At 41.0% G+C, this 27,582-nt stretch overlaps 1 protein-coding gene across 2 annotated transcripts in view; it reads left to right on the plus strand.

Annotated features, from left to right (window-relative positions):
• Positions 1-488: 488 nt before the first annotated feature.
• TOLLIP (toll interacting protein) overlaps positions 489-27,582 on the plus strand; it is a 54,242-nt gene continuing 27,148 nt past the window's right edge. Inside the window, exons 1-5 of one of the 2 annotated variants that reach the window (XM_053285874.1) lie at positions 489-700; positions 16,086-16,235; positions 19,731-19,913; positions 25,913-26,065; positions 27,293-27,383. In XM_053285874.1, the coding sequence (XP_053141849.1) occupies positions 668-700; positions 16,086-16,235; positions 19,731-19,913; positions 25,913-26,065; positions 27,293-27,383 (610 nt within the window). In that variant the 5' untranslated portion in view covers positions 489-667. The remainder of the gene's footprint in view (positions 701-16,085; positions 16,236-19,730; positions 19,914-25,912; positions 26,066-27,292; positions 27,384-27,582) is intronic. The other variant, XM_053285875.1, reaches the window with a different exon arrangement.

Below are 27,582 nucleotides of genomic sequence, written 5' to 3' on the forward strand. Positions count from 1 at the left end.
CGCATGTAATATTCAACCCCGCATCTTAAGTAACACCACACTATACATACTTTTCAGCAATGACATTCAGCTAGTATATAGAATCTAAGCTCTTATGCTTTCTAAATGCTAAAAGAAAGAATTGTTACTCTAGCATTTTGATTTATTTAAATTTCATTGCTTGAAGGTATGTATATTGTGTTTTTGCTTTTCGACCCAATTTTTTTGGGGGGTGGGGTTGGGAGGTTCTTATTTTGAAGAACTACAATGAGTTTCTGTAATGCCCCACTTCCAGTTCTGCCCCCACATCTCTGCCCCTGTGCCGTCCACACTGGCCCCACCCAGTCCCAGGAGCCTCCAGCTGCCACTGCCCTCCTCGGAGTCCCAGGAACAAGCCCAACAATACGTATTAAGCCGCTCGCTCGCCAGAGCTCCGCCTAGTCTCCGCTCCGACCCTGCTGCTGGCTGTCCTCGCGCGCTCTTTCCCTCCCTCTCTCCACACCCGCGTCATCTCCACGGACTCTCGGGCGCATGCTCAGGGCTGGATAGCAGGGAACTGGGGGCGTGACTAGACGGTGAGGCGGTGGGATCAGCTGACTCCGTAGCGGTGGACCAAGGAACGGTCGCTTCGGCGGAAAGGAGGAGGACGACCACCCAGCCTCCCCCCGCCCGGCCTGAGGGAGGCGCCATGGCGACCACTGTTAGCACTCAGCGGGGCCCGGTAAGTACTGGCGGCTGCCGCTGCTGCTATGCTTGTGGACAGCCTCTCCCTCCTCCTGTGCTGCTCTGCCCTCCGCGCTGAGAGGCTCTTATTGTTGGCACCGTCTCGAAGCCGTGCGAAGGCCAGGAGAAGCACCCTCGACTCTCCCCGCACCCCGGCAGACCCCTCAGCCTTAGACCGGGGTGTATGTGTGGCTTCGGAGGAGGTGTTTCCCCCTCCCCTCCTCCCCCCTGCGCGACGGAAGGGCAGAAGGGGGTGGGGGAGGACATGTGTCTTTCTCCACCCTCCTTCCTCGCCCACCCCATTCCCGTCGCTCCATGTGACGCATCGGAGGAGAAGAATCTGTAGTCATCGTTCCTCATTCGTGGTGCCTCTTTCGCATATCAGGTCCGTGCGGTGGAGTCGGGTGAGAAACGACCAGGCCCATTACAAATAACGGGACCCCGTTTGAAGGCACACAGTTACTCTTGCTCGTTTTCTTTCTCGTTTTCATCTCAGTTTAAAGCATTTTTGTCCTGCCCAAGTGGTGATTCAAGGCAGCTAACAAGAAAAAGAAAACGGAACAACACAACGGATTTTGAAACAATAGATCATCATAAAAACAGTGTTGAAAGGCAGCCAAGATTAAAAAAAAAAAAAAAATCCAGGGCCAAAGATCCCCTAATGTCACCCTTCCCCAAAGGCAGCAATCAAACGCCACAGGCCAGGTGTAAACACAGTGCTCGAAGAAGCATAGACTAGTGGCCTGTTGGTGCTCTGAGGAGAGAATTCAACAAATGCAATGCAGTCGCCAAAAAGGCCTTCCTCCTGGTGTGATGCTTCAGAGGCCATAGGTAGCTAGAGCAAGGCTTTGGATGATTATTGGAGCACAAAGGAAGGCACATGTGGTTGAAAATGGTCCTCCAGGTCCCAAACCTCAACTTCGTACTTTTGTTGCTTCTTGACTCAGTGCATGGGAAGCTGCCTTATATGGAATCAGTCCACTGGTCCATCGACCTCAATATTATCTACACAGATTGGCAATGGCTTCTCCAAGTTTACAGGCAGGAGCCTCTCTCAACCCTATCTGGAAATGCCAGGGAGGAAACTTGGGAACTGCCTTATACTAAGTCAGACCATTGGTCCATCTAGCTCAGTATTACCTACATAGACTAGCAGCAACTTCTCCAAGGTTACAGGCAGAAATCTTTCCCAGACCTATCTGGAGATGCCAGGGAGGGAATTTGGAACTTTCTGTATGCAGGCATGCATATGCTCTTCCCAGATTGGCCTCATCTCTTCAATGGAATATCTTATAGTGCTTGCATGTAGTCTCCCATTCAAATGCAAACCAGGGAAGACCTTGCTTAGCAAAGGGGACAGTTCATGAAGGGAAGAGTAATCCTTGCATGAACTGCTGTATAACACTATTTTAAAATGTATATATCACCTTTTTACTGACTTCCAAGGCAGTTAATAGAAATTAAAAGTACAATAGTGAAAGTGAATCATAACCACAAGAAGTAATCACTAAAAACAATAACGTGTAAACAAAAGTTAGAAGACTTGCCCAGGAAGCATGCATTTGTGACACTTGTGATGTTCATTAACACAAACAAACAAACCCATCAAACATTTGTTTAATTAAAGGAGGTGGGAAATGCCCATAATAGAATCTGTATGTACTACCAGGACTGTTTTAACAGAAAAGGAGGCCTCATGGAAAACTCCCATCCCTGCATTATATTATTGTGCTTCTAGAAGCCCATTCACATGTTACGTTCAACACTGATACACTGAGTATACAATATATACAGGTACACATCTGTATGCAGGTGCAGTCATTCACATGTTGAGTGCAATCACAGAAGTACACTTGCTGTCTGTATCAAGCATTTGAAGGGCCTGTATCCAGGTTATCTTTTAAAATGAACACGGTACAGTCATTCTCACACACACACACACACACACACACACACATATGAGTGTACATACATCTGTACTCATACCGCATAATTCCTGAATTGGGCTAGAGTGTACATTTGTGTTGAAGGATGCACAGATTTTGTTGCATAGGAAATGCAATAGTGGTGTACTTCCTCCCCTCCCCGCACCCCCTAAATACCTATATCAGAAACAGAGCAGCTTCCTGAAATGTGTGTTGGAAGGTCCTGTACTAGTACTGGACTTCTCATGTTACAAAAGACAGGCACCCTTTTATACAAATACACGTAGCTGAAAAACTCCCAGCTGCTGTATCACCCTGATACCTAGAAATCAAATACTGGCTTTTGAAATGTGAAGTGTTATTCCTTTTTGTGCCAGATGGACGTGTGTGCGCAAATGTAATATGAGAGTCAATCCTTGGCCCTGAGCATTCATTCAAGAATTTCATCTTTAGAGTTCCTAAACATTTGGGATCTTTTAAGATGATGGAGGACAGTAGAACACATTCTCTTTTGCTTAAATCTTGTCTTACTAGTGATATGAATGCATCTCCTTTTTTCTTCCATTTTGTTCTTAATCCTTACCCATTTCTTATAGTTGACATTAAATGTTTTTGGAGAACATGTTTTTTAATTTTGGCTCACTTGATATTTTTAAAGTTAGAGTAAAGGACAATATATGCAAATAGAATGCATAGTTAACTCTCATAAATGGGAACAGTCATCTTTAGGAGTAAAATATAGCAATCATATTTATTTGAAGTATTTTAGTTCCTAGAAGTTTTCAGTGGTATTTATTGAACTACACTGTTCTGTTAGCCTCTGATCTTTTTCTTCTTCAAAGGATTTCAGTGTTGTTCAGGCTTGCAATCAATATAATATTTGTTTATTATTTTTTTACAGTCTTGATTTAGTTGGGTGGGAAACCTCCAAGCCCTGCATTTCCTTTTTCCTTTCCAAATCATAGTATTAGATTAGGTGTTCACTAGTGTGAAGTAAAATATTGTCAGTTAGGCTCTTGTACAGATCATTTCTTCGTATCTTACTGTCTTAATTGATTTTTGGTGCAGAGGGAGGCCTGGGAAAATGAAGTATAAGCATTCTGTTCTGTCACTTAGTCGTAGCACCAAATCAACTATTCCATTAGTTACATGAATAGTCTCAGTAGAAAATACTGCTAAGTAGAGTACTGGAGATTGTCAATCTAATTTTGGTTTTAAAAAATATGCAAACTCTTGAAATATGTGTGTTTAGTGAGGCTTTCTTGGGCTAGTCAGATTACCCATGCCTGTTTTAATGTATTGAGTAACTTCCATTATGTTGTTTTTATCATTCAGAAACAATCTGAGACTGTCTTGGTGATGTACCCAAACTTTTAACATTAGTGAACAGATTATAGTTTAGTAATATTAGACGGAAACATAGCTTAAGAAGTTTGTCCACTTATGTACAATAAACGCATTCTAGTTATTTTTTAAATTTGAAAAGCATGTACACTGACTCTTCCAATAATTTATTGGTGTATGTTTCTCAATTCTTAGGCTTCCTGTGGAATTATTTTGCACAAGAAAGTGAGTTTTTTGCCCCAAGAAGAATGTCTGATAGCTACTTTCTAAAAAAAGATAGTATACACTTGATATATTCTTAATATAGGCAATCCACTGCACATATGTTTTGGATTGTGCAAGTCCATTTTGATCCTCTATTCCGAATGTAAAAATGATTTGCGTTCCTCTATTCTGGATGACAGTTTCTAGAATTGTAATACAACCAGATAACCACTAAAGGATGCTAAAGAGCTAACCCTACTGTTTAAAAAGCTGCAGTGCTCCTTTTTGTGGTCCTTGGGAAATCCATGATTAAAGCATGCTTCCAAATAAGCATGCCTAACAGCTGGTTAGAATTCTGCATATGCATTTCTATTTTTTACTTTCTTGGTATATTTGACCTTAAAACTCATTCTCTGCCTTTCTGCATATGCTTTCAGGGTGGCTTATATCATAAAACATTTTCTAGCCTAAAACCCAAGAAACCGAGTTTTTATTTATCATATTTTTATAGTGCCCTATATAAAATCTCAGGGCAGTTAACAATTTAGCCGAACAACTACTAAAACCTAAAATCATTTTTAAAAAAACAACCCAATTAAAATTACCATCAATAAACTTTAAAACTTTAACACATTGTAAACTAAAAGCCTGATAAAACAGGCGTGTTTTCAAAAGTTTTTTAAAAACAACCAGAGATAGGGAGATTCTGATTTCATTTGGGAGTGTGTTCCAGAGCTTCAGGGCAACCCTAGAGAAGGCCTGGTTTTGGGTCACCACCCAGAGAGCTGGTGGTAACTGCAACTGGACCTCCCGGGTTTTATGTTAAAACTGAAATCTTGTTTGTCATTATGGTGTGTTTAAACAGTGTGCTGGGCCAGACGTATCTGTGGCTCATTTCGTTTGTTATCTTGTGCCAGAGAGGGCAGTGGTAGCTATTAAAGTGTGATGTGAAGATGCGTAAGTATGATATATTTAAACAGTTTCAGTTCCTAATCATTGTGTTAGAAGGGTACAGAAGGCCATAGACTGCCACCCTCAATGAGGCTGAATCCACTATCCTCTGGCGTCCCACAGAGCAGCAGTCTTTGGAGAGACAATGTGTAGCTGCACAAAAAGTTCTGGATCAGGGATGATCAACTGCTTTTTGAGGGGCCACTCTGTTCTCCACACACTATTCTGAAGGCCAGAAGTGTCACAAATTGGTAGATGACCAAATTGGTAGATGACCTCTGGTAGATGACCTTTTACATCTGATATTTTGATTAGCTGTAAGCTATATAAGGAAACTGTTGTGTGCAAGACTCCAATCCAGAAATTATATTACCTGTGAGGTAATGTTCCTCACAAAGGTATTGTAATGACAATATTTAAAGATAAATACTAAATTGAAAAAGCTAGTTTACAAAAAATAAATATATTAAAATACTAGTTTGCTTATATAGCGTCTGGTACAGCATGCATAGGCACAAACACAGACAAAGCTTGACAACAAAATGTTGCATTGATTACAAAGGGCATTTCATCATCATCATCATCATCATCATCATAATTCGATTTCTATACTGCCCTTCCAAAAATGGCTCAGGGCGGTTTACACAGAGAAATAACAAACAAATAAGATGGAACCCTGTCCCCAAAGGGCTCACATTCTAAAAAGAAACATAAGATAGACACCAGCAGAGTCCCTGGAGGTACTGTGCTGGGAGTGGATATGGCCAGTTACTCTCCCCCTGCTAAATAAAGAGAATCACCACGGTAAAAGGTGCCTCTTTGCCCAGTTAGCAGGGGTAGCAGGGGTATTTCATGAAAAATAATTTAAAGGAACACTGTTCAAAGAGTACTTATTTGCAAACTGTAAAGAAGAAAAAAGTCAAGTGAGGAAGCCTTCAGGCAACCTGAAATCCTTCAAAAACTACCTTTTTAATCCTAAAATTTCTTATGACTATACAAAATCATATATTGATTTATCAATTCTGCAAGGTTTAGCACATGTATGAAGGAATAAATCCAATTGAGTCCTATGGGGTTTACTTCTGAGTACACATGCTTAAGATTGCTCTGTCAGTTGCACAAGCTAAGACCGCCATTACAGGGAAAGGGATAATGACTCAACTTAAGAGTTCGGCCTGTTCATAATGGGCTTGTGTAGCATTTCCTCCTTCTTGTATGAAAGTTGTCTCTTTAAAATGCTGTTAGCATGAAAAGCAGTATAAAAAGCATTGGTTTGAGTTTCAAGCCGTTGAGAACAAAAATTATGGCTTGGCTTATTTAACACCCCCCCCCCCGTTTAAACATGTAAGCCAATTCGGTAGACTCAAGGTAAATGGTAAAAAGGGAATACAAAAGTAACATTTTAATAACCCGCAACCATCTAATCCATTTTAACACTGGTGCTGCTCAAAAACCAATCCAAAGAGGTTTTGCTTTACTTCCGAAAGATGTTTGTGCTAGCTTCCAAAAGCCGCAAGTTATATGGTCATGGGGCCAACATCCACATTCCCACTCTGTCTTAGCTATCACATATGGTATCCATAAGAGCATGGTCTTGATAAATGTTTGAGGACGCCACTGGGTATGGGGAAAAGATACTCTGATATGCTAGGTTCATGATCAAGGTATCATACATTTTTAAAAAACTAGTGTGTTGAATTGAAGATGGAAGGGAATCATTGCACACTTTGGTGCTGTGATGGAATATACTCCGGGGCATTTCCCACCTCACCCCAACCTGCATCAACTAAAGCTTCCAGATTCTAATTGTGTAGTAGTGGGTTTGACCTGCAGTTGTGGAGGCATAAATGATGGCTGCCAGTGCCAGGCCTGTTTTTCAGATACAGGGTTGCAACCTTCTCATCAGTTTGTGTGGGTGAAAAATGCGCCCAGCTATTCCTGCAACTTGAGATGTCAACTGCAGGGATATATAGGCTTGCAGTCTTGGAATCCAACTAGAGGTAAGCTTAATTCTATAAAATATGAGTGTTCCCGTACCTTCTAGGTTACACATCTGTTAATCATAGTTGCTCCTGTTTGTTTTGTCTTGCTTCACTTTCCATTATCTCATGCACATTCACTATCCAGGCGTTGCTAGACATCAAGTGAGACTCTGTGACCTGGGTCAGATGGAAAGTGTTTCTGTGTGTACATAACATATTTGGAGCACCAAACTCAAATCTTTTGTTAGATCTTAATCTCCGATGGCTCCTCCTCCGATGGCTGCTCTGTTAAAAAAAAATGGCTGCCCCCTTGAAGCCCCGGCCCCCTGCTGCTGCTGCCCTCTTGAAGCCCCCTCCCGCCTCCTTAAATCTCGCCCGGGCCCCGAGATAACTCTTCAGAAGCGGGCGGCGGGGAGATGTCCTCCCGCCCCCTTCCCTGCCGGGCTCAGGTTGCAAAAGACTTTAGGAAGTTCTGACTTGTAATATTGTGTTTGTTTACTTTTGATACATTTTACTGAATAAAATCTTTCAAGCATACATTAGATTGCTTTACTACATCACCATAGATGTTGTGTGTCTTTTTGTTGTCTGCAATTCTTAGAAGTGAGTTTTAAATAGATCTGTTAATGGTGTTCAGTTCTAGTTGATGGATTTTAACTAATGAGATTACTGTTGTTGGTTTCTTCCTTAATAGGAGCACGCTTACAGAAGGGGATGCAGGAACAGTTCCTTCATTTTTATTTTAATGTTTATCGATATTACCCCCAGAGAGCTCACTTGTGACAAATCCAGCCAAAGAGATCTGAAATATGGCTTGAAAATTAGCCACCTTGACTTAGCCCTGTCAGTCAGAACAGGGAGGCCCCACAATCCACTGACTCTCTCTTGCTTCCATATATGGGCAGTACCTTCATTCTAAGGAAGTAGTCTAGAACTCACTTGGATTCCCTGATGCTGCCTTGACTATAACTAAGTATGAAACAATCCCAGAAAATAGAACCTGAGTCTTAATTGATTGGGCAAGGGGGAAGTGCAAGACTGGGAAGAAAGCAGAACACTGGGAAGCAATATTAAGTGAGCTACATTTGATACAACCCTCAAAATTTTATGAGTTGTCCAACTCTGCTGTTTTTTTATCTAGCAACTGTTGTTAATTTGATCTAAATTAATTTAGTACTGACTCTGTCTGTGTCTGACTTGGTGGATGCGGAGAAAATAAAAGTATATTATTTACTTCTTTGTTCTTTTATCCTAAACATTATTTGTACTGTATTTTAAGAATGCTTGCTTAGGTTTGTTAGTAGTACAGGTTGAGTATCCCATATCCGGACTGCTTGGGACCAGAAGTGTTCCAGATTTTGGATTTTTCCAGATTTTGGAATATTTGCATAATGAGATCTCTTGGGCATGGGATCCGGAGTGCCAAAACAGATGCCAACAGAGCAGTTGCCAAATTGAGCAGGGAGTGGAGGAGGGGGGCTTTCCCCTCTTCCCTCTAGCACCAAAGCGAGAACATAAAAAACATTTAAAAGCTTCACAATAAAAACAGAGCCGCAACGAGAGAGAATTATAGACCAAATTCCTGTCATTAACAGCCTTCTGAAATAAGTAAGTTTTGACTGCATGTTTAAAAGCAGCAAAATTGGGAATCTGTGAGCGAGTGAGCTGAGGAGTTTTGTTTTTTGTTTTTCTTATGGCGTGGTGTCTGGATTTTGGAGCATTCTGGATTTCGGAAATCTGGATAAGGGATCCTCAACCTGTACTGTATAAGATATGTTCTGTTTTGGCAGCACAGGGACTGGATGAACAGACCTGCAGGATTCTTGTTGATACCCTTGTGATTGATTTGTAAAGTATCATTGCTTGCATCCCTTGGCTAAGCAGTGCTCTAGTCTCTAGCAGAGAACATGTGAGTTGTCTTGGTGTCTTATCGGATTATTATGCAATTAACACAGTCACTGAGAAAATTTCAGCTTTCATTTCTAGAGACATTTTAATGGTAGCTTTTGCACAGAGAAATTAGGCTGACTTGTTGCTAAAACTGTTAACTATTTGGTGGCAGGGAGAACCTCTTAGTGCAAAAGAACAGAATCTTGAATATCAAAAAGGTAATGCAAAATGCCATACTAGAGACTTCATTGCCACAAGACTTATTTCTTATGTAATTAATGCATTTGTAGTACTAAGACTGTAATTTGTTTCAAAGAAATCTTAATTTAGTTAAAATACACACAAAATTTGAAGCCTAGGGTGAGTTAACATAAGAACAGCTCTGCTGGATCAGGCCCAAGGCCTATCTAGTCCAACATTGTGTTTCCCACAGTGGCCCACTATTTGTCTCTGAGAAGCCTGTAGGCAAGAGGTGAAGGCATGCCCTCTCTCCTGCTATTGCACCCTTGCAACTGGTATTTAGAGGCATCTTGCCTCTGAGGGTGGAGGCGGCCTATAGCCCGCAGACTAGTAGTAATGGATAGACCTGCCCTCCATGAATTTGTCTAAGCCCCTTTTAAACCCATCCAAGCTAGTGGCCATTACCACATCCCATGGCAGAGAATTCTATAGATTATGTGTGGTGTGAAAAAGTACTTCCTTTTGTTGGTCCTGAATTTCCTGGTCATCAGTTTCATGGGATGACCCCTCGTTCTAATGTTGTGAGAGGGAGAAAAATTTCTCTCTGCCTGCTCTCTCTTCTCCATGCATAATTTTATAAATCTTTACCATGTCTCTCCGCTGTTGCTTCTTTTCCAAACTAAAAATCCCCAGGTGCTGTAGCCTTGCCTCATAAGGAAGGTGTTCCAGGCTCTTTGATACTTCATAGTGGATTACATGTCCTGCAGCATAACGTGGGTAGTGCCAGACCCACTTGTGCCACTGTGGAACTCTAAAACTCTCAGTAGCACTGCTAGGACTGCTGCCTCTTGTGTGATTGCACATCACACAGGACTTCCATAATTCCCAATGGAAGTCCCACATTTATTTATTTAGTTATTTATCATATTTTTATACCACCTGATGTGTACATCTCTAAGCAGTGTACAAAACTTATAACAATATTTAAAAATCAGCACAGATTAAAATACACGAAACAATTAAAACAGTAGCATAAAGCAATTATTAAAACAAATTATTAAAATTAATTCTAATTAAAAGCCTGTGAGAACAGGTGACTCTTGAGGGTCTTCCTGAAAACAAACAGAGAAGGAGATTATCTTATTTCAGCAGGGAACATATTCCAAAGCCCTGGGGCTGCCCCAGAGAAAGCCCGGTCCTGGGTTGCCACCAAACGAGCCAGCGGCAACTGTAACCAGACCTCTCCAGAATATCGTAACAGGCGGCAGGGTTCATGACAAACAAGGCGTTCTCTTAAATACCCTGGACCCAAGCCATTAAGGGCTTTTATAGGTAATAACCAGCACTTTGTATTTCACCCGGAAACCCTTGTATTTCACTTGATGTGTGATTGTGTAAGAGGCAACAGCCCCGGTGCTGTCATTTTGTGCAACAGCATCACTGCATGTTTTAGAGTGCCATAGCCGCTTTAGTGGGTCTGGTGCATTATGCAGTGCATGTAAATTGGTGACCCTAGCACAGTAACCTCAGGAGTATGTAGGACTGCTTTCAGACTTGTTGTCAGGTATGTCATCCTTTTCAGGCAGATGTCTGAAAAATGGCTCTCCTTTGGGTTATAATACAGTACAGGCAATTGTCTGATTTCTGCCATAGCGGTAGCATTGTATGAGCTACCATTATAGTGTGGCCTGGTTATATGTCCAACAACCTTGCCCTCTCTCAAGGCAACTTCAGGGTTTACTGTGATGTGTGTCAGCACTTGTTGATTTTTTTCTCCTTTTGTGCCATAGAAATTCTACAGTTCCCTCAATCAGTAGATTCACCATCATTTTTTCACCACCCTAATGATTGTTTATTTTTGCAATCACTTTGCATGTGTAGTCACCCTTGGACTTGAATTGTGAAAGATACAAAATCCATTGAAGTCACAGGCAAAGACTAATGTAGTAATCTTGACTTCTGAAACTTCCTACAATCTAATGGCATACTATCTGTATGGACCCTTCTGATATTCAGTTGCCTGTATATTTTTGTTTAACGTAATAAAGTACATTGGTGGGGGGCGGGCAGATAGTGTTAATGCACTCATAATGAGGTTTGTTTAGATTAAAAGAAATGATCCAACCAGCAGATTAAAAATCTTTAAAACAAAATAAACAAATCTCTATTTAATCACAGCTGAGAGAGAATAAATAGTCCAGTTTTGCAGTTTTATGAACTGGCTCTAATTGACATACCTAGGAAATATTTAGTTGGCTTTAAAGTGGCTTTTTATATGTTCTTAAAATACCGGTGAATGCTTTGGTCTTTGTGGCTTCATTAACAATCCAGGTTGGCCCGAAGAACTGTAACATTACATGTATTGCATATTTTCCAGTATCTCAGTGTAACAAATGTAGTTGTTGGGGAAACTCTTGTTCCAGTTCTAATAAATGGGTGTAGGAGAGATCTTATTTTAATGACAGTGTTAAACTTGTTTTCACAACTGTACTAACATCTCTGGAAATGGCTTTCTCCCATGCGTTTAATGTCTCGTAGACTAGACATTCAAAGAAAAATTTTAAGTTAGAGGCACAGATGTTCTTTTATTCAACAACAGCAATAACAGCAACAAATATTTATATACTAATTCTCAACAGAAGCTTCCAAAATGGTTTACATAAAGAAATAATAAATAAGAAGAATCCCCGTCCCCAAAGGGCTCACAATCTAAAAAGAAACATGATAGACACGAGCAGCAGTCACTGGAGGTACTGTGCTGGGGGTGGATAGGGTCAGTCACTCTCCCTCTGCTAAATAAAGAGAATCGCCACATTAAAAAGGTGCCTCTTGGCCCAGTCATTACAGCAAAGTTCCCAGTAATGTGTAAGTGTTAGGATACTTTAGTCTGATGATACTTTCCATATATTCAATTCATTAGCAAGCATGTAATGCCATAATCTCTAGCCAAAGATCTTAAAAGAACTGGCACATCACATCATACAGGCTCACAAGCGAAGATTTTTGATAAATCAGTTGACCACAGTCTTGGGTATGAGGTCTCTGAATAATGGGATCATAGTACTATTCTTGGAAAGGAATAATAGTGCTCAGGCAGCTGTAAGCCTGTTAGCATAGCAAAGACCTAGAAAAGTGTTATGAAAACAATTACATCATCAAATAAAATATCAAAAGGGTGTTTGGTTTTTTTAAAGTATTCTTTTGAACAATAAAAGAGTAGGCTTAGGCAGAAGTGTTAGGTGATGCTTATGTTTAACCAACATGGAGATCCCTCATTTGATTGTTTAAGTGAGTTTACTGGGTTTTTAAAATAAAACCACAGAATCTTCTGGTTTGTTCCTTTCTTCCTGCAATGAGGAGCTGAGGAGGGAGTGCTAATGGTTATACTCAGAGATATTGCAGTGTTCAATCTTAATTGCACAAACTTGCTTTGTGTTCTTTCCCACCTGTTGTGTCAGAAATGAGAAATGAGGTCAGATTGTGATGGAAAAGATGAAAGTTTAACTTGGTATAAATTGTATCCTGTTGAAAGAGCATACATTATTTTGCTATCCTTATAGCAATTTTGTAATGTAGGTTAGCATAATTCCTATATTACACATTGGCTGAATGAGAGTGACTTGCCTTTGCCATGAACTCTCTGGATGGCCTTAGGCAAGTTTCAAACCAGGGACTTCTTAATTTGTAGTTCATTCTTAGCTGCTATCTCACACTTCTTGGACCTTCATTATACATCCACATACACATCTGTGAGCTGTTCTTATGTTCTTATTTTAGTATCATTTATTCTCTAATTTGTGTTTGAAATACAGGTTTTTACTTCTGTTGTAATTACCATCATTGTATCGGTTCAGACAATACTTCACGGTGTGCTTGCATCTTTATCATGTGGGGCAGATTAGTTGGAAAAGTTATCATCCGAACCAACCTACTGAATCAAAGATCCTATTGTATTAAGTTCAGTACAATTTTGTGGTACCAGTATCAATGTTTTCTAGCTAAATTGGCTAGCTTGTTATAGGTATTGGGAAAAGCAGTCTCTGGAGGATCTTGGCTTATTGGGAAGAACATCGCTGGTAATTGTCATGTTAAAGGCTATAATTTGTACTTTGATGTATTTCTGCCTTTTTGTGTAGTCTTAGTATGTAAACCATTTAAGTTGCTTTGTGGTCTGGTGCTTGACTATACATGCAGATTTTCTTTTTTGCACCGAGTAATGCTTATGCAGTACAGCTTGAGTATGTTAGAGTTGTTGCTGTCCTCTCCATGAAGCTGAGTTGAGGTGAGTAACATGAGCAGATCTTAAATTGGTTTTAAGGTAGATCTTTCTGCAGGACAAATAATGGCATAGAGCAGATTGGAAACACTTGTTCTTTCAGTAAGTGAACTGATGATTCTTTTAAGTTATGTGGTTCTCGTCCAGTGTTCTTTCTAATTTTTTCATCTGTGCACAGAATGTTTTTTGTTCTTGGTAGGGATGTGCATGAACTGCGGTTTGACCCATGATTTGAGCACAGTTCGGGAGAGGGACCTGGGATCTTTAAGGAAGAGGAGAGCAGGTCCTAACCTGCTTTCTGCCTCCCAATAATGCAGCTTCCTTCTAGGGCTGTGCGCCTCCCAATATCCCCTGCATGGTATCTGTGCATGCATGGGGACGTCGTGTGTATGCTTCAATGTAACTCACTTGAATGAGTTACATGGTCACCCGTGGTGACCACACATGTACTTAAAAGCTGATTTAGATTATCATGAATGAGCTGCAACATACCTCAGGTTCATACAGTTCTCCTCGCCTCTGTATTGATTTGTAGATAGTGGGAAAGTGTGGTTTAGTGAAAAGTGAAAATGAGAGATGTTAAGCTCCCCTCTTGCACATGGTGAGGGTGGGTGGGGGTGCACAAGCTCAAGATTTGCAATCATTCATTCATTAGCTAAACTAGGTCTGTATTTCTTGACCATTTAATGTTAGTGCAAATGGCATTCCTGTATGACTATGTCCTTTTGGCTTTAACCAGGAATCTGCTCAGTGTTTGCATTCTCCATTTAGCTAGAGGAAATTGTGTGTGTGTGTGTGTGTGTGTGTGTGTGTGTATTCCTCCATGTCTATGAAATCAATGGAATGGGCTTATGTGTATTTAGGGCTGAGGTATGAAGGGGCTTTGTCTATTTATGGTATTTTCTGTATGTGCATTACATGAGGGCTCTTATTTTCCATAGAAACTTGGGAGACCAAGGCAAGATTTTCTAGCTCTCATTGTTATGAAGGCAGCAAAGGATTAAAAAAAATATTTAAGTACACTTTTGGGGGGGGGTACACTGTTCTAGAGATGAAAAAAAGAAATGATGGAAATAGGTAATATATGTACTGTGCCAACAGACTTTTTCAAAAGCCATGAATTGTTGGCTTTTTACTTGTTTGGTTTCATAGTTATCATGGAGAAATTGAGTACTGGGAGGGAAATAATCTTCCATATAAATTTTTGGCAAACTGTTTAAAGTTATGATGTTTTATTTTGGAGAATCCACAGTGTGCAGAGTTGGTTTTGTATACTTGAGGGTTTTGAAGGAGCACTAAGCTAGTCTTTGATCTGTCAGCATATAGGCCAGCAGTATTCCTCCTCTGGAAACTTTCTCAATGAATTTCAGGCCTGGTTTGCTACACTTAATAATCTTGCTGAGGTCCTAAGGCTCTTGCTCAGGAGCTGCAGCGTCTGCTAATTAAATTTTATGTTAACTCCTACACTTGGAAGATACTATCTTGGAGAACATGAATAGCTCCGTACTATCTTCAGAAACTGTAGCCTAAGGCATTTATATTTCTGGAAAGAAGCTGCTATTTATGAATACATGTGTTTGCAAGATTAGCAAGGTTGAAAACCTCTGGGATATAACTCCTGCTGTTACTGTTGTCTTTTGTTAGAATCTCTAACAATGTTACCTCATTTGATATTGAGTAAAGTAGGTAGAATGTTTAAGCAAGCTTTTCATGTAATCTACAATTCAAGGAGTCTTTCCATTGTAGAAGGTAAAGTAGGTAGTTTTTGTTATGTAAGAATCCTCATCATGGGATTACTTTAAAGTGGTATGATTATAGCATGTATTCCATAATTGGGATTCAGCTTGAACTTCATAGCATGTTGGTATGTAAGCATTATTTTATTTGAGTCCATTTCTATAATACTTTAAAGTAGATGGGATTTTTTTTAATACATTAAAAAAATTCTCTCTTGAAATAGTTATTGGTCACTAGCTTCTTTGACAAATAGAGTCTTTATTAAATGCTCAGTTTTCCTCTACACTTTTGGTACTTTTAAGAGCTGAGTTTCAGAATTTCTGGTTCATAGATTATATATGGGAGTGTAATGGAAGAACCCTAAATCATAAATCTTCAAAGTGTTTGGCTTTTAAGAATTTTCATGAGGTTGGCATTGCATGCATCTAAAATGAGCACAATCTTCTGTTCAAAATGTGTACATCCTGGAATACAGCCGTGTTTTTAATGACAGCTGATGTTGGCAGAGGGCTGAAAAGTGTTTTAGATCAGAGAACACTTGGGAATTGTGGACTGAAAACTGGTGGAGTTCAAGATATATGGTGTGTGGGAAGTAGATAATGGTTAGAAGCAGACGGGATTTAGTGAAAGAGAGTGATATTCAAGTATGAAATATTTAAAAGGTGTGGGAATGGGGTTAGGAGAGGATTATTTATTTATTTATTATTTAACATATTTTTCTACCACTCAAAACTTACATCTCTGGGCGGTTTACAATGAGATAAAAGCAAAGGTAAAACATTAGTTAAAAACAAAAACAAGAAATTTAAAACACAACAATTAATTTTTTTAAAAAAACAATATTCTAAAAAAGAAGAGATAATCATCTCATTGGTCTATGTGGTTTTTTTACAGGTATATATTGGTGAACTTCCTCAAGATTTTCTTCGCATCACACCAACTCAGCAACAGCAGCAGATTCAACTGGATGCTCAAGCAGCTCAGCAGTTACAGTACGGTGGAGCAATGGGCACTGTTGGGAGACTGAGCATCACTGTAGTTCAGGTATTGTAACATGTTGCATGTTTTAAATGTGTATTAAACTTTAGTTGCTTGGGATGAAATGCTAAAGGCCGCTATATAAGCTACAGCACATAATTAGTCCTATGGACTTTGTGGCCACGGGATGTGGTAATGGCCACAAGCTTGGATGGCTATAAAAGGAGCTTAGATAAATTCACAGAGGACGTCTACTAATGACTACTAGTCTTCTAGTTTTAGAAGAAGTATGTCCCTGAATATTAGCTGTAGAGGAGCAATAGCAGGAGAGGGGACATGCCTTCATGTCCTGCTTGTGGGCTTCCCAGAGGCATCTGGTGGACCACTGTGGGTAACAGGATGTTGGACTAGATAGGCCTTGGAACTGATCCAGCAATGCTATTCTTAGGGTTTTAATGCAGTGGCGTCGTGGTCATCGTACTCATATACTGGCACTTGTTTCTCTGGTACCCAGCTGTACATTGTGCACATATGCTGGCACTTCGGAAACTTCAATTCAAAATGCGATAGCCAGATTTGTCTCTGGGGTATCCCGGAGAGACCACAGTATGCCTGTTCTCAAACAGTTGCTCTGGCTGCCGATATGTTTCTGGGCAAAGTACAAAGTACTGATTATTACCTTTAAAGCCCTGAATTAGGGATGTGTACGAAAATCTTCGGCGCCGACGGGGGTAGCACTTTAAGGGCAGGGGAGGGTGTACTCACCCCTCCCGCCGCATTTCCCCCGCCGGCGTGCTGTTGTTTTTAAGCCCCTTGGGGCAGCAGCGTTCCTCCCTGCCGCCCCGTTTCCCCCGTCGGCCGGAAGTCGCGTGTGCGCGTGTCCTTCTGCCGTGTGCGCGTGCATGCACGATGGGCGCACGCGCGCTCGCGACTTCCGGCCACTGGTGCGTAACCCTCCCCCGCCCTTAAAGTGCTACCCCCGTCAGCGTTTCGGCGCTGAAACTGCCCCCAGCGCTGAAATGTTTTGGAGGCCATCATTATTATTTATTTGATTTCTATACTGCCCTTCCAAAAATGGCTCAGGGCAGTTTACACTTTACAGTTTACAGAGAAACAACAAACAAATAAGATGGATCCCTGTCCCCAAAGGGCTTACAATCTAAACAGAAGCATACGATAAATACCAGCAACAGTCACTGGAGGTACTGTGCTGGGGGTGGATAGGGCCAGTTACTCTTCCCCTGCTAAATAAAGAGGATCACCGCGTTAAAAAGGTGCCTCTTTGCCAAGTTAGCAGGGGTTAACTTTTTAGCTTGGCTTTTGATGATTTAATGATATTTCATTTTAATTGTCATTTTAATTTAATTTTAATTGAGTCAGACGACCTCAAAACAGTGGTACATCTGCTGGTAACCTCCAGACTGGATTACTGCAATGCGCTCTATGTGGGGCTGCCCTTGTACATAGTCTGGAAACTACAGTTGGTCCAGAATGCGGCAGCCAGGCTGGTCTCTGGGTCATCTAGGAGAGACCATATTACTCCCGTATTGAAGGAGTTACACTGGCTGCCAATATGTTTCCGGGCAAAATACAAGATGTTGGTCATAACCTATAAAGCCCTAAATAGCTTGGGCCCTGGGTTTTTAAGAGAACGTCGTCTTCGTAATGAACCCTGCCGCCCACTGAGATCATCAGGAGAGGTCCGTCTGCATTTGCCACCAGCTCGTCTGGTGGCAACTCAGGCACAGGCCTTCTCCGTTGCTGCCCCGAGGCTTTGGAATGCGCTCCCTAGAGAAATAAGAGCCTCCACATCTCTGACATCTTTTAAAAAGTCTCTAAAGACGCATTTCTTCATTTAACTGATATTGTTTTGATTGTTTTAATGTTGTTTTTAGAATATTGTTTTAAAATTTTAAATTGTGTTTTAAATTTCTTCCTTGTAAATTTTTTTTTGTTTTAAATTAATGTTTTACTTTTAATCTTGTTGTAAACCACCCAGAGACGTAAGTTTTGGGCGGTGTAAAAATATGATTGATTAAATAAATAAATAAATAAAATCAATTTTAATCAGCTTTTAATTGGTTTTTTATTCTAATGTTGTTGTTGTTTTAATGTTAATTGCCCTGAGCCATCTTTGGAAGGGTGGTATATAAATAAATAAAGAATGAATAAATACATTGGTCTTGCAGGTTGGAACAAACTGGACATAGTACTAAGTGCTATTTATGTTCAGATTACATAACAGTGCAATCTCTCTCTGAAACCATTCATCAACATTTATTATGAGGGTACCATACAGGAATTGAGTGAACATGTGTTTGCCATTAGTGGGTTTTCAACCAACTGACTGTGTGAACTTGAAATTTCTGAAAGGGTTTAAAATAGGACTCTGTACAATGTTTGTTTAGAGCATTTTATGGTAAGCTACTCATGAACATGAAAAGTTTAGGAGGTCTTTAGCCATCTTAGAATAATTAAAGTTTTGTACAGCTGTAATTGGAAAATTGTTAAATAAAGAGTCTTCAGAGACCTTGGGGACATGTTGTCTAGGATTATATTCTCTTGCTCTACGTATATCTGGAAAACAAATGCAGAATTTGCTCCCAAGCCATTCTCAATGTACCTAGTAGCCCCTAAAATCCATTACTAGTAGGCTACAAAAAAACCTTATATGTATTTTTAAAAAATATATATGAATATATATGTTTTGTAATGGCCAACATTTCATGCTGACAAAGCATTTTTACAGAATACTTATGATTTGTTCTCAAATTCTGTGACAAGCGTTGCTAATTGTAGACACTGACTAATAACTAAAGTCTCTTTCATTCTCTGCTAACAGTCCCACATACACCTTGTCCCTTAGCTCCAGCTCTTCTCAGTGATAGGCCTGCCTGACTTGGCACATAGAAGAGGCATGGTCCTCTGGAGATGCAAGAGGAGTGAAGCTGGGGCATATGAAGATGGAATTTTCCTCTTTTGGAAATTCATTGGTTTGTGAATTTTTTAAGGCTGGAAGGCATGGCTTCCTCTGTACTTACGTTGATCTTTGCTCAGACCCGTAGTCTCACTGAAGTGTGTGCAGCATTCTTGATTGAGCTCATGACTGGCAGCACCACACCAAGTTTAAATTCAGACTATAACCATGCAAAAACTTTATGAATATGCAATTCAAAGTGCAGGGTGGATTTAATTTAAGTCGAGCCAGTTTAAATTACTTGGCAGGAAATCTTGATTTAAATTCTTTATTCTAATCAGGAGTGTGTGTGTGTGTGTGTGTGTGTGTGTGTGTGTGTGTGTGTGTGTTAGTGGTTGGTTATATTAACTGCTTAAAATGTTTATTACTGAAAGACATAGATATTTCAGTCTAGGAATGTGCATGAGAAATGAATATTAAAATGATTGTTTCTTTTATATTGTGAGCCCTTTGGGTACAGGGATCCATCTTATTTATTTGTTGTTTCTCTGTGTAAATTGCCCTGAGCCATTTTTGGAAGGGCAGTATAGAAATCGAATAAATAATAATAATTAATAATTCCTTTTTTATGTGTGTTTCCTTAGGCAAAACTGGCAAAGAACTATGGCATGACACGCATGGATCCATACTGTAGGATACGACTTGGCTATGCTGTCTATGAAACTCCCACGGCTCACAATGGAGCAAAAAATCCCCGATGGAACAAAGTCATTCAATGCACTGTTCCCCCTGGAGTGGATTCTTTTTATCTTGAAATCTTTGATGAGGTTAGATCAAACTTTTAAAATATGTATCCGTGGTTTGTTAGGGGGTGGTTTAGGAGTGGGGGACCCCTGTTGAGCACAGCTAGTGTTGAGTTTCAGTTCACCCGGAAGGAGAACAGTCACTTTTCATATTATGACCATTTGTGCAGCAGGGCATGTTTCTTGCTCCAATCCAGGCAGTCAGGATTGACGTAGGTCCTGACAGCTAGATGTAATCTATTTGCTGGGTCTGGTATAGGTCTCTTCACACTTTATATGGCAGTTCATTTTAGGAAATGCATATCCTGCCTTTCCAATCTCAAGGCAGCTCACAACAAGAGTTTAAAACAACCACTAAGCAACAGTTGTTTTTCACTTATATACTGCTAACCCCTTACCTACAGCAAACAAAATTGCCATGTACAGTGTTAGCTGGGTCTATATCTAGGCAGTCTTTTAAGCAGACTATGCATAGTCCCCGTCCCCCCCAGTCTATTAAAATAATGCATATATTTAATCCTGCATAAACTTAAAATGCTTGTATCTTATTGATTTCAGAGGATTTAAGTAGCCCAGCTGCACTTAGGACTGTAGCCGTTTTTCACATAGGTTCCTACTTCCAGGAGCTGTCTCCTCTGACATGGGCCTATTAGCTTATGTCTTACGGTGTTTGGGCAGTTAAGATGTTGAATTTAATAGCCTTGCAATTAAGTGATGTGTGAATATTCTGGAGTTGTCTCTTCAGTTTTGGAGCCTTTTCACATATTTACTGAAATTCTTACTGTTCTTAGGTGAAGTAAAACATCTTTTTTGTGGGGGGGAGAGGGCAGGAACTGCAGCTTTTGCACAGTGCAAGTCATATCTGTAATACTGAAAGCTCCTTGAGCTGTAGCACTACTCCTTTACTGAATGTATTGCACATATAGAATTCTGATTTGTGATTACCTCTTGCAGACTCCTGCAAGGGTGTTCTTTTATTTCTCTAACTTAATGTTTTACATTTGTTTTTAAAATACTGGTGTAAAACACCAGGAAAAAGAAACAGTGTGGCAGTGGTGGTGAACTGAAGTTGAAAGAGTGGCTTTTTTCACCAATATTGATTGAATTCTGCAACATATACTTTGGGAGCTAGCAGACTTTCTATTTATATTCCAACTGTGACAAACACAATAAAGAGCTTTAGAAACCTACAATAACTTGTAGCCGCTCGTTCTTATATCTGCCTTTTGCACTACAAGACTTTGATTTTAACAGTGGCATATGGAATGAGATACAACTCCCAGTTCTTCTGCATGGTCACACTGATGGCTTTCGAGCATGTACAGGGACCCTTACTGGAACTTTCTAGAGCTCTGAGTAGTATGGCTAGGAGGGTTGAACCCCTTGGCACTACCCAGAGAGATAGTTGTACTTCTGCTAGCTTGTTCACCCTTTCTAGGTAGTTCATTAGGCATGTAAGTGAGTAGAGGCAGCTACATGCACAAGGAATGGCCACCTCATCCTTTTACTTGCTCACCTGTCCTTCCTCTCTAGGCAGTGCAGCAGTGAGGAGGAAATTGTTAATTAAAAAAAAAAAACCCTTGGAGGCTGAGCTATCTTGGGCCGTTAAAGAGAAGCTTCTGCATCCCGTGTCAATTTAGCTGATTTGGCAAAGCTTTGCCGGGAGCTGAGCAGTGCTGTGGGGTGTTTGGGTGGCAGCTGGGCATTGCAGAGAAGGTCTAAAACAACACAAACTGAGATCTGACTAGTTTTCTGCAACATAAATTGTTCAGGGAACAATTCTGTGCTTGCAGAGAACAATTGGACCATGGTTTCACATTACATCTGAAGCAGACCATTGACACAGCATGAAATGACTTGACCTGTTTTCTACAGAAGTTAATGAAAACCCCTTTTGGGGGGTTGGGGGAATGAAATCACTGTCTGTGTCTTAACAGCTTTTGACTGTGGTTGATGATGGGACAGAAGTGGATGGCTTGACTGCCTGTACATAGGCTGAATTTGCATGTCACTTTAACTTCCCAGTCTCTAGCATAGCATTCTGCAGTGTTGAACCCCAATATTCCCATTATGTTTACAGGCTACTACAGTGAATAGATTTCTTAGACCCAAGTGATTGTAGAGTGTATCTGGCCTCAGTCTAGATGGTAATTTGGGAGCAGCTGCTTATTTCTAAAACCTGTTTAACAATAAAGTCCCTGTGATTTTTATATGACAGTAGGAAAAAAGCTCTGTTCCAATAAGTGTGTGTTTTCATACTCAGATACACCAGCTCTGAGAGAATATTCAAAAGGGACTGTCCAGTTCATAGTAGTATGTTATATTTCAGTAAGTCTTGAATTTCCATGCAATCTCTGAGTCACAATGTCTCTCTTGGACAGTTTTCTCCTTGTAAGGTAAATTAGTCTGCTTCTAAGGAACAAGTTAAACTATGTTGGCATGTAAGATACTATGCTTACATGGGTTTCAATTCTGTACTGTTATTAGGTTGCAATCTATACATGCCAACATATTGAACTTGGTGGGATTTACGTTTGAGTAAACATGCATAGGAGTGTGCTGTCAATATGCTAACTTTAGTCTAAAATGGTTGCTGCAATGCAAAGCTCTTGTTCTATTTTTATTGAAAATATGTATACCAGGGATGTGCATGGAACCGCGCTTCCACGGTTCGAAGGCAGCGGGGGTGCCACTTTAAGGGCGGGGGAGGGTGCACTCACTCCTCCCACCGCTTTCCCCCTGTCGGCGCTGTTTGTTCCTAAAAACCTTCGAGGCGGCAGCGTACCTCCCTGCTGCCCCATTGCCCTCATCGGCCGTAAGTGGCCGTAAGTACCGGGCACGTGCATGCCTGCCTGCCTGCCAGCCACTTCCCGCCAATGAGGGCAATGGGGTGGCAGGGAGGTATGCTACCGCCCCAAAGGTTTTTATGAACAAACGGCGCCGGTGGGGGAAAGTGGCGGGAGGAGTGAGTGCACCCTCCTCCACCCTCAAAGTGCCAACCCCCGGGGCCTTCGAACTTCGGACCGGCCTCATGTTCGAACCTGTTCAGAGGCCCGTAAAAGGGCCTCCGAACAAGTCGTGCACATTCCTAATATATACCCCACCCCTGCAAAACACTACTGCTCAGGGTGGCTCACAACATTAACAGATAAAATGTAAAATAAGAGACTAATAGAATTATACAGGTTAAATTAAACAAGTTAAAAGACCAGGTTAAAACAACAATTAAAATTATTTCTTTTTAAAAAGTTTCAAATTAAAAGTTATTTTAAAAGCTAAACACTGAGAACTATAAAAACTAAATAACATATCAGATATAAGCAGCAGATAAAGATTTGTTTTTAATTGGTGTTTTTTTTTTAAAAAAAAACCTCTGAGCATGGAGAAGCTCTTTCATGAGGGTGCTCCAGAGCCGAGGGGCCACAACCAAAAAGGCCCTATCCACCCCTAGCACAGTACCTCCAGTGACTGTTGCTGGTGTCTATCTCATGTTTCTTTTTAGATTGTGAGCCCTTTGGGGACAGGGATCCATCCATCTTATTTATTTGTTATTTCTCTGTGTAAACCACCCTGGGCCATTTTTTGAAGGGCGGTATAGAAACCAAATAAATAAATAAATAGGCCCAGTCTCTAGTCCCCACTAACCAGATCTCTGTTAGTGGCAGGGTCTGTGATTACTAATGGAGGGCCTGGCAGGTTCATAAGGGCAAATGCAGTCCAACAGGTATCCCGGCCTCAAGCCATGTAGAGCTTTAAAGGTCAAGACCAGCACCTTGAATCCAGCCTGGAAGCGGACTGGTAACAAATGAAGCTGCCGCAGGATGGGTGTAACAATTGTGAAGCAACTTGCGCCCACAAGCATCATTGCAGCAACATTCTGGACCAGCTGAAGCTTCTGAACTGTCTTCAAGGGCAGCCCCACATAGAGTGCATTGCAGTAGTCCAATCTGGATGTTTATTTTATTTATTTATTTTATTGTTAAATTTATATGCCGCCTTTCAGTAAAACTATCCCAAGGTGGTTTACAGCAAAATTTAAAAACGAAATTGTAAAAAAGCACAATTAAAATATCAAACTCAAAATACAAAACAAATCTGATTTAAAACACAAGCATAAAGCAATACAAAGTACAAAGAGCAGCAGCAGAAACAATCACATAAAAGCCCTGGTAAAAAGCAACGATTTAACATGCTTTCTAAAAGCTGTGATGGAGATTGAGGAGCGAATAGCCACCGGGGGAACATTCCAGAGTCTGGGAGCAGCAACAGAGAAGGCCCTGTCCTGCGTGCATGACAACCGAGCCTCCCTCATTGTCTGCACCTGGAGCAGAGCCCCCTCAGATGACCTCATCAAGCAGGCAGCAACCCTTGGGAGCAGGAGGTTACCAAAGCAGGTCCTACTTCTCCAAGTAGGGTCACAACTGGTGTACCAGCCATAGCTGGTAAAAAGCACCTCTGCACACCGCCACCACCTGTGCCTCCAAGGACGGCATCATGTCCAGAAACAGCCCCAAGCTGCGGGCTTTGTCTTTCAGAGGGAGAGTGATCCCATCCAAGACCAGATGTACCTCACTACCAATCCAGATCAGTTTAACTAACCCAGAGCACTGTCCTCATCTGGATTAAATTTTAGCTCGTTTGCCCCCATCCAGTCCAGAACAGGAGAGCTGGTCTGATAGCAAGCATGACTTGTCCCCTTAGCTAAGCAGGGTCTACCCTGATTGTATATGAAAGGGAGACCAGAAGGGTGAGCACTGTAAAATATTCACCTTAGGGGATGGAGCTGCTCTGGGAAGAGCAGAAGGTTCCAAGTTCCCTCCTGGCTTCTCCATGATAGGGCTGAGAGAGATTCTTGCCTGCAACCTTGGAGAAGCCACTGCCAGTCTGTGAAGACAATACAGAGCTAGATAGACTAATTGTCTTTCTTAGTATGTGGCAGCTTCCTATGTTCCTAACAGCCTCCAGGCCCCTGTTCAGAGCATCCACTGCCTCCCTGGTGTCTGCTAACTTAAAAGATAGGTAGAGCTGAGTGTCATCAGCATATTGATGGCACTGCAGCCCACACCCATGGATGACCTATCCCAGAGGTTTCATGTAGATTTTAAACAGCATATGGGACAGAATAGATCTCTGTAGTACCCCAAAGGTCAAGAGGTGGAGTAGGCATCCCCCAGCACCACCTCTTAAGTAAAGTAAAAGTAGAGTTGTGCTGTCGAATCGGTGTTGACTCCTGGTGACCACAAAGCCATGTGGTTTTCTTTGGTAGAATACAGGAGGGGTTTACCATTGCCATCTCCCGCACAGTATGAGATGATGCCTTTCAGCATCTTTTATATTGCTGCTGCCTGACATAGGTGTTTCCCATAGTCTGGAAAACATACCAGTGGGGATTCAAACTAGCAACCTCTTGCTTGCTAGGCAAGTTATTTCCCTGCTGTGCCATTAGGTGGCCCCACAACCCTCCATTATTTTCTATTAACAATGTCCTCCCCATGTATAACCATGCCCCCAAGACCCAACCCGGAGAGACGAGCTAGAAGGATACCATGGTCGATGGTATCGACAGCTACTGAGAGGTCCAGGAGAATCAACGGAGTTGCACTCCCTCTGTCTCCCAATGTAGGTCATCCAGCAGGGCAACCAGGGCAGTTTTCTTCCCGTATCCAGGTTGGAAGCCGGACTGGAAATGATCTAAGTAATCAGATTCATCCAGGTCCACCTGGAGCTGTGATGCCACCACACTCTCCAACACTTTGCCCAAGAAGGGGAGGTTAGAAACTGGTCAAAAGTTATTTAAATCATCTGGGTCCAATGAGGGCTTTTAACGGAGGGGCCTAATGACTGTCTCCAGCTGAGGGGCCACCACCCCCTACTTCACCACCCATGGACCCAGTTCCTTCCTAGCAGCTTTAAAACCATGATAGTGCCATTTAAGCTTATGTCACTGTAAGGTACATTTTTCCTCATTTGAAAGGCTATTAATGTCTGAATTTTACTACCTAAATATTTTTATTATCTTTCAGCGAGCTTTTTCAATGGATGATCGCATTGCTTGGACACACATTACTATTCCTGAATCTCTAAAACAAGGAAAAGTAGAGGATGAGTGGTATAGCCTGAGTGGAAGGCAAGGAGATGACAAAGAAGGAATGATTAACCTGGTCATGTCCTATACAGTAAGTTAAGTAACAGTAGTACCTTCAACACAGTAGATGATACGTCAATGAGAAGTGGGAAAAGAGAGAGAGTGATGAGAATTTAACAGAAACTAGATAACTGAACTTGTGTAATAAATTATGTTCGAAATCCATTTGACACTTGAGAACAAAGGAAAAAACTCATACTCGTCAGTTGATCAAAATGATTGGACACCTGCTTACTGAAAGCCAAGATAGCTGAATTGCTCTCATAGATATGGTCCATTGGATATGATAGTTTTTCCTAGAGACATCCTTTGGCAGCTCCTCCCACAAAACTCCCAAATTACTACTGAATTTCCCCTAACTTTACAGTGAGGATTAAGAAATACTGTATATGCACTGATACATTTTTTCTTTAAACAACTCTTCCAAATTACTTTTGAGACTTGTGGAAGAATTTGCAGTTTGATTGGCCAACAGCTGAAAGGAAATGTTTCAAAATACCATTTTAGTGATGCATGTGAATGCTACACACCACACCCCTCTGGGTCATAGACATTGCCTTTTGGTGCATTATTAATGTGCTCTCTTGCTATTATTGCTGATAGATAGAAATATGTGTAGCCCCGTGTATCTAAAAATATGATTTAAATCATAATTTAAAAGAATTAAAATTCTCTATTTCTGAGTTAAGCAAGACTTCATGCATTGTTGTCACGTTAGAGTACTGCATGCTGTATGTAACTTCTCGGGTAATGAATTAAACAAATAGATCATTCTGAAAGAAGAGGGTCACTAATGATGAAGGCTGCTGAAGAGTCTTGTTGATAATTTTATTTTCAGTTGTGAGGGCTGCAGCTAAGTCCTCTTACTCTATCCCAGCTAGTGAGCCTCTAAAAATGTGAAGTTTGCTCCCCCACTACCCCCCCCCATATTCTTCCCCTGTTACACTCTCTGAAGAAAGGCAGTGCCCAAACTTTCCTAGAAATTGTTACAAAAGCCTAGCTTGATTTGAGGAGGTGGATGTATCTATTCACAAATTATAATAGTGCCTTTGAAATGTCAATTAATTCAGGGACACTCAGTTGATTTTCCTGGGAAGTGGTACTTCATATTGACTGTTGCAAAAAAATGCACTAAATAGCATGCAGTGTAGCAGGCAGAACTTGAAGGGTTTTGTGCAAATACATTTTCTTGCTGCTTGCTTTTGTTCCTAGAATAGTTTTCTAAACATACATTTTCTATTTATCCTTTGATAACTAGTCCTTACCAGCTGCCATGATGATGCAGCCCCAACCAGTGGTTTTGATGCCCACAGTGTATCAGCAAGGAGTTGGATATGTGCCTATAACAGGTATGTTCTCCATCCTTTCTCTTCCTAATGTGAGGTTTGGAAAGTTTGTTGAAAATTGCTAATTTTAAGCCAAGGCACAGGTAATCTGTGTTCTCTGAAATATTCACTATTTAAAAACAAATATCTAATATGTAGCTTAGTACTGTATTTGGAAGTCTAATAGGGCATTTGCAAGGCTGTTCACAGATTTTCAGAGAGC

This window comes from Hemicordylus capensis, chromosome 1, assembly GCF_027244095.1.
Source record: "Hemicordylus capensis ecotype Gifberg chromosome 1, rHemCap1.1.pri, whole genome shotgun sequence".
NCBI classification, from domain to species: Eukaryota; Metazoa; Chordata; class Lepidosauria; order Squamata; family Cordylidae; genus Hemicordylus; species Hemicordylus capensis.